This window comes from Podarcis tiliguerta (genome assembly GCF_965153285.1).
Source record: "Podarcis tiliguerta genome assembly, chromosome: 3".
Lineage (NCBI taxonomy): Eukaryota > Metazoa > Chordata > Lepidosauria > Squamata > Lacertidae > Podarcis > Podarcis tiliguerta.
This window is the reverse complement of record NC_139536.1, coordinates 4059089-4066510: the sequence shown is the minus strand read 5'-3', so window position 1 is coordinate 4066510 and position 7422 is coordinate 4059089. Positions and strand designations below refer to the sequence as shown.

Here is a 7422-nt window from a genome sequence, read left to right as displayed (position 1 = left end):
TCCCTTGATCTAGATGCTATACTCCTATTGATGCAGCCCAGAATTGCATTGGCTTTTTTAGCTGCCGCGTCACACTGTTGGCTCATGTCAAGTTTGTGGTCAACCAAGACTCCTAGATCCTTTTCACATGTACTGCTCTCAAGCCAGGTGTCACCCATCTTGTATTTGTGCCTCTCCTTTTTTTGCCCAAGTGCAGCAATCTCTTCTTACGTCCAGCATCCAAGGAAGCCAAGGCCGGCCACCAGCACCCCGTCAGCTGATGGCGCGCTCCTGAGCGCGTGCAGAGCGCCCTTCCTTCCTCCCCCCGCATCCTTCCTGGGCGCGGGGCGGAAAGGGTTACCTCTGCAAGCGGCCGGCGGAGGGTGGGATTTGGGAAGGTCCTTCCTTCCCTTTCCCAGGCTCCGCAGCCCCGGAGCGGAGCGTGGGAGAGGCCAAGCCGGGCCGCCCGGAGCGCAGCCAGAGCCACGAAAGCGGCTCCTCCTGTTGCAGCGGGTCTTCCTCGGCCGGAGCCCGGGCGAGGGCCACCCCGGCGGCGGCGCGGGCCGGCTCAGCCCGGCGGCTCAGCCTCCTCCGACTGAGCCCCGAGGCCGTGGCAACTGCGGCAGAGGCGCCTTCCCAAGCAGCGCGCGTTGGCTGGGTAGCCAAGGGGACCTCCTCTTTCCTCCTCTCCCTTCCTGGTCTGGAGAGTCTTAGTTCGGCATCGTCTGGCCTGGCTTCCTTGGGAGACCCAACCTCTCCCTCCCTCCGCCGCCGCTAACCACTGGGCGCTGCCGCCGCTGCCTTTTTCTGCGGGAGAAATCGCCTCCCATCCGTTGCAGCTGCGCCCGGGCGCACGCACCCACACGTGCGCCTACGGCTTCCCCCTTGCACTTGTTTGAGTTCGTTTTTCCTTCTCTCCACCCTCTGCCGTCACCCGCACGGAGGCCTCGCTTTGCTCCTCCTTCTCTCTCCTCTTTATTATTTTTTTGCCTCGCGCACACACACACTTTTGGCGTTGCGCTGGGGAGGAGATTTCTGCCTCGCTCCCTCCTTCCCTTTCCATCCATCCGCGCATTTCTCCTCCGCCTGCGACGCGCGCCAGGCGCAGCCGCCCGACCCAGGCGCTCCGCGGGTCTTCCAGGCGACGGGAAGAAATCCCCCCCCCCGCCCCAGGCCCGGAAGAGAGGCAGGGGAGCCGGCAGAGCCAACCCGTCGAGGCCGGGGTCCGAGACGCCAGCGAGGCAGAACCAGGCGGAGAGGGATGCGATGAGCAAGGGAGCCTGAAGGAGCCGGGCCGTTCTGCTGGCCAAGGAAACGTGGCTCTTTGGGGAAGATGCTCCTTTAGTTTGGGAGTCCGGAAAGAGGTGGCGGCGTCGGTTTCCCTTCTGCTGGATGCCAGCTCCGTCGCTGGCGCCCCATTTCTCGCAGCTGGCAGACGGGGAAGAGATGCCGGAGGAAGCTTGAATGGAGCCTGCGCGCATCCCCGCCGCTCCCTCTCTCCGTGGGAAAGAGCTGGCCGGCTGTGCCAGCCCTCCGGGTCATTTTGACGGGGCCTGAGCCCAAGACTTGACCCACACCGGCTTGGAGACACGCCCTTGGGGAAGATGGTAAGGAGGGAGAAGGGGCTTTGGGGGGCGAGGGACGCTGGGGGTCGGTCGGTGGGGAAACCGAGGGAGACAGCAGGGTGGCGAAGGGCGCAGGGGTGCCAACTTGAATCAAATATTGGGGGCCCCAAGTAGGCCCTACCCTGCTTAATTGATCGCACACCCCATTTGAATGGCAATGCCCATCATCTTTGGGGAGCCCAGGCCCCCTCAAGTATTTTATTGGGGGGTCCCCTTGGCTCTTACGGAAGGGAGCATGCTCCCCCTGGGGACCAACTTGTTGACCACTAGTCCTGCTTGCCTTTTCTCGCCACATCTGGATGCTGCAACCTTCGCGGCCTGGAGGGGCAGTGGAAGGGCAGGAGATGTTCAACATCTGCCCAAGAATTTTGCTAAAGCCGAGCTGATAGGGATCGATTTGCCACTGGAATGATTTGCCAGCATCTTTCCCGTCTCCCTTATGTGCTTGAGGGGGGGGGGGGTCTGCAGTTCCAGTTCTTCAGACTTTGCAGGAACAGCCCCTCGACTCATCGGCTTCTTGAACCGTTTTTCCGATGAAAGTTCCTCTGGCGCTTGGCCAGCTATATTCCCCACCTTCCTGCATGTGAATTCTCTCAGCACAAAAACATTCATTTGGGTGGGGTTCGGATGAAAGCAGAGAGAAGCGTGCTTTTGGGTGCAGCCGGTTTGTGGCGATCTTCTGCTTGCTTTGGGGGGGCGGGTTGCTTCACTAGGCCGGAGGTTGGCATTAAAATGGAGGCCATGTGCGTTTTGGGTGACCAACACATTTCGCCCTCCCTCTCTCTTCCTGCCAGGGGTCTGCGCACGCTGGGCTGTGAGAGACATCGCTTCACACTGGCCTTGGAAGGAGGCGCTGAATAATTGCTCCGGAAGCTTCCGCGCCTGTGTCCCGCTTTTAATGGGAGCTGGGCCACTGCTGAGGTAACTTTGTCAGCAGATCCTCTTCGCATTTTGACGGTCGGCCACAGCGAGCGAGATGCCTCGGAACAGGGCCTTCTCAGAGCCTGAGTACTCGGCGGAGTACTCGGCCGATTACTCGGTCAGCTTGCCGTCCGACCCCGAGCATGGGGTCGGCCGCACCCACGAGGTGACGGTGAGGAACTCTGGCTCCTGCCTCTGCCTGCCGCGATTCATGCGCCTGACGTTCGCCCCGGAATCCCTGGAGAACCTCTACCAGACTTACTTCCGCAGGCAGCGCCACGAGACCCTGCTGGTCTTGGTGGTCTTCGCCGCCCTCTTCGACTGCTACGTCGTCGTCATGTGCACGGTGGTCTACACCGCCGAGAAGCTGCCCACCACCCTGGCGGCCTCGGTAGGCCTGGCCGCCCAGATCCTCCTCTTCGTCCTATGCAAGTACCAGCTCCTCCCGGACCGCGTCACCCGCAAATTCATGCCCTACATCTTGTGGATCCTCATAGCCGCCCAGATATTCTGCTACCTGGGCCTGAACTACGCCCGCTACCACGAGGCCAGCGACACGGTGGGCTGGCAGGCCTTCTTCATCTTCTCCTTCTTCCTCACCCTCCCTCTGCGCCTCACGCCCATCGTCCTCATCTCGGCCGTCTCCTGCGCCATCCACACCCTGGTGCTGGGGGTCACCATAGCACAGCAGCAGCAGCTGCAGCTGAGTCAAGAATCCATCCTGGGAGGGTATTTGCTGTGGCAGGTAAGGAGCCGGCGTTTGCGGGGAAGGGGGCAACCCAGAGGCCATCCAATCAACCCCCATGCCCAATAATAATAATAATAATAATTTATTATTTGTACCCTGCCCATCTGGCAGGGTTTCCCCAGCCGCTCTGGGCGGATTCCAACAAAGATTAAAAATACATTAAAATGCCACACATTAAAAACTTGCCTTCAGATGTCTTCTAAAAGTCTGGAAGTTATTTTTCTCTTTGACATCTGGTGGGAGGGCGTACCACAGGGTGGGTGCCACTACCGAGAAGGCCTTCTGCCTGGTTCCCTGTAACCTCACTTGTCGCAATGAGGGAACTGCCAGAAGGCCCTCATCGCTGGACCTCAGTGTCTAGGCTGAACGATTGGGGTGGAGACGTTCCTTCAGGTCTACTGGGCCGAGGCCATTTAGAGCTTTAAAGGTCAGCACCAACACTTTGAATTGTGCTCGGAAACGTACTGGGAGCCAATATAGGTCTTTCAGGACCGGTGTTATGTGGTCTCGGCGGCCGCTCCCAGTCACCAGTCTAGCTGCCGCATTCTGGATTAGTTGTAGTTTTATAAAGATTACTTTATTGGTGGCCAATCAGCCTCTGCTTAAAGCCCCCTCTCTAACCGACACTGTATGCACACTCCTGTTTGCTCGGCTTTGGGTGTGCTTCCGCTGCTGGCTTGGGAAATGGTTGTGCGCATGGCATTCTCCAAAGCCCACCCTTCTCTCTCCTGTTGTTACTAATGAAATACTGAATTATGATGCATTGCACACACACACACACACACACCTCCCATCAGCTTCGGTCCGAATTGGGGGGAATGAATGACCTAGGTGTGTTCTGTAATCGAGTACAGAACCCGAGAGCCCCCACCCCATCTTCCGAAGTAGTCTGCTCAGATTCCTGCATCACAGCGGGGGGTTGGACAAGATGGACTTTGGGGGTCCCTAGCAGCTCTGCGATTCTCTGATTGTTGTGGAATTGCTAAGCAAAAGGGAAAGGGTTTTTGGGGCGGTGCGTGATTGAACTTGCGCAGGCAGGGAAGGGCTTTGCAGGCGGAAGAGCTGTATCCATTTGGAGGCCAGTTGAATTGAATGGGCATGACTAACTGAATTCCCCATGATTTGAGTGGATTTGCTATGAATATGACGTAGTTTGATCCAACCGGCATGTTTCAGCAGGGCGGTCGATGCCCTCGCCCTTTGCTTCTGCTCAGGCACGTTAACGGAGGAGATAGTGGGGGTTTTTTTTATCAGCAAGGATGGATATTACAGGAATTTCTACCTATATTCAGCGTTTTTAAGACTTTTACTTCCTCGCCTGTGTGGCATCCCTGGCTTAATGTAGTTGTGAACTGTGCAGGTTTTGGATTCCCAAGAAGCAGAGTTTTCCATTGCTAAGAACCTCTCTGCTGCCACTTAATAAACTAAACTTCGCGCTGGCTTTCTAGTCCCCAAGACTGTATGGCGGTTCAGTAGTGTTGGAGGCCCAGAGCTTTTGTGTGTCCCTAATTATCTCCCCTTTTCCGTAATGGTCCCCCTCGCACCTGCTCTAATGACTTAAAGCGCCCCCCCCCGACCTCCCCTGTGATTTGGTTGCTGAGAAATTGACACGGGCGCGTTTGCATGCGGCATCCAGTGTCGGATTTATGTATAAGCTAAACGAGCTATAGCTTAGGGCCCCACTCTGTTGGGGTGCCCCAAAAAATTAAAGGAAGAAAACTGGATGTACATTTCCAAAATATTGGATAAAAAACAAATAAAATAAAACCTACATACAGCAACGGTGTTTTGTGATGTGTAGACTCCTAGGATGTAAGTCATGGGCCCCGCCTGCTCCCTAAAATATCACTGGTTTGCTCATTTCTATATATAGGGTGCCCACATTCTGCATGGACTTTGCATTCTGCATGGACATTTCAACAATTACCGTATTTTTTGCTCTATAAGACTCACTTTTTCCCTCCTAAAAAGTAAGGGGAAATGCGTGTGCATCTTACGGAGCAAATGCAGGCTGCACAGCTATCCCAGAAGCCAGAACAGCAAGAGGGATTGCCGCTTTCACTGTGCAGCGGACGATCCCTCTTGCTGTTCTGGCTTCTGAGATTCAGAATATATTTTTTCTTGTTTTCCTCCTCCAAAAACTAGGTGCATCTTGTGGTCTGGTGCGTCTTAAAGAGCGAAAAATACGGCACTTTGATAAAATTCATATTTTGTTATGTGCAAATGGCTTGAGATACCTATTAGGTCCATAAATTACCATATAGCATATATTCAACACAAAAAACAGCGACAATTTGTTGTTGACACAGGACAGCTGGACATATAAAGCGCCCCATTACCTTCAATAGCTTAGGGCCCCATCAAACCTAAATCCGGCCCTCTTGGCATCCCAGCAAAAATTAGGTCCATAGGGAAGCAGGCAGTTTCTACAGGTCCACCTTGAACTTTTTAAGAAAGGTGAGATCTAAATGTTTGAAACAAACAAATAAATATTGGTGGGCATAATTTATGTGAACTCCATGATTCAAAGGGCGAACGATGAAGGGCCTTTGTGAAACCCCTGGGTGTAATAATAATAATAATAATAATAATAATAATAATAATAATATATTTCTACCCCGCCCATCTGGCTGGGTTTCCCCAGCCACTCTGGGCGGCTTCCAGCAAAGTATTAAAATACAATAATTCATCAAATGTCAAAAGCTTCCCTAAACAGGGCTGCCTTCTGATGTCTTCTAAAAGCCCACTGTTTCAGATATTTTGGGCACAGAATGATGCACTGGAGAGCAACACAAGGTCTGTAAACAGTATAAACAGTATGCCCTGCTCTTTATCCCAGGAGATTGCTTATAATTCAGGGATGGCTCCCTCCTTTAGGGGAGCAGCTGAGATTTCCCCTTGAGTAATAATTCTTGCAAAGAGAGTCCACTACGCTAGTCCAGTTGTCTGTGTTGGGAGGGGAGGGGGAAGATGCTTGGTTTAGAGCAGGGTTAGACAACGTGGTGCCATGCGAATTTTTAAAAAATATATATTTTTATTGGGATTTTCATGAAAGTGATAACAAAGCAGTTCCAAGAACAAGTCAATGATCAAACAGCAAAGAACAGTCAAACCAGATGGGATCAGGGTGGAGGCCTAAAGTAACTAGCAGGGAAAATTATATCAGGTATATACAATATGAATCACATTTTTCTGAAGTTGTATTGAAAGGAAAATATGGTAAGAAGTTGAAAAGACATGAAACTCAAAGACTTTATTTTCCGTACGTCCAGTGATGAAAATGGTAGAGTTGTTGCAGTGGGTCATTAAAGGTAAAGGTAAAGGGACCCCTGACCATTAGGTCCAGTCGTGGCTGACTCTGGGGTTGTGACGCTCATCTCGCTTTATTGGCCGAGGGAGCCGGCGTACAGCTTCCGGGTCATGTGGCCAGCATGACTAAGCCGCTTCTGGCGAACCAGAGCAGTGCACGGAAACACCGTTTACCTTCCCGCTGGAGCAGTACCTATTTATCTACTTGCACTTTGACGTGCTTTAGAACTGCTAGGTTGGCAGGAGCAGGGACCGAGCAACGGGAGCTCACTCTGTTGTGGGGATTCGAACCGCCGACCTTCTGATCGGCAAGCCCTAGGCTCTGTGGTTTAACCCACAGTGCCACCCGCGTCCCGTAGTTGGTCATTACCAATGTTTAAAATGAAGTCTTACCATCCAGCAATGAAAGAGGCCAGTTTAGCTTTTCCCATCCACTTGTTGTTGAACTACAACTCCCAGCATCCTTGACCAGTAGCCTTGCTGGCTGGGGGCTTATGGGAGTTGTAGTCCAAAATATTGACAAAAGCTGGCGTGGACACAGGTGTAGATGGGCTAGTGATCTGGCTCTTGAAGAGGGAGCTTCATATTTTTAAGTAAAATATAAGACGATAACAAGATAAAATCCACTAACCTCCTCTCCACCCTCCTCGTCTGAGATCAAACCACATTTAGACCACACCTGGAGTTCTGGCTTGGGAAAAACCTTGTCTTGTTCTTTGACTAGCCAGGATGAATTTCCATGCTTTTCCTAAACCTGCATTTTTTGGCTAATGAAATCAAATAAAGCAGAAGAAACGAAAGGGCTGTTCTGTGGATGAGGCTTAGACTTTCTGTGTTAAA

General features: G+C 52.7%; 1 protein-coding gene across 1 annotated transcript in view; it reads left to right on the top strand.

Moving 5' to 3' along the window:
* The first annotated feature begins 428 nt into the window (after positions 1-428).
* ADCY3 (adenylate cyclase 3) overlaps positions 429-7422 on the top strand; it is a 98336-nt gene continuing 91342 nt past the window's right edge. The window contains exons 1-2 of the mRNA XM_083432529.1: positions 429-1586; positions 2399-3270. Of these exons, the coding sequence (XP_083288655.1) occupies positions 2581-3270 (690 nt within the window). The 5' untranslated portion in view covers positions 429-1586; positions 2399-2580. The remainder of the gene's footprint in view (positions 1587-2398; positions 3271-7422) is intronic.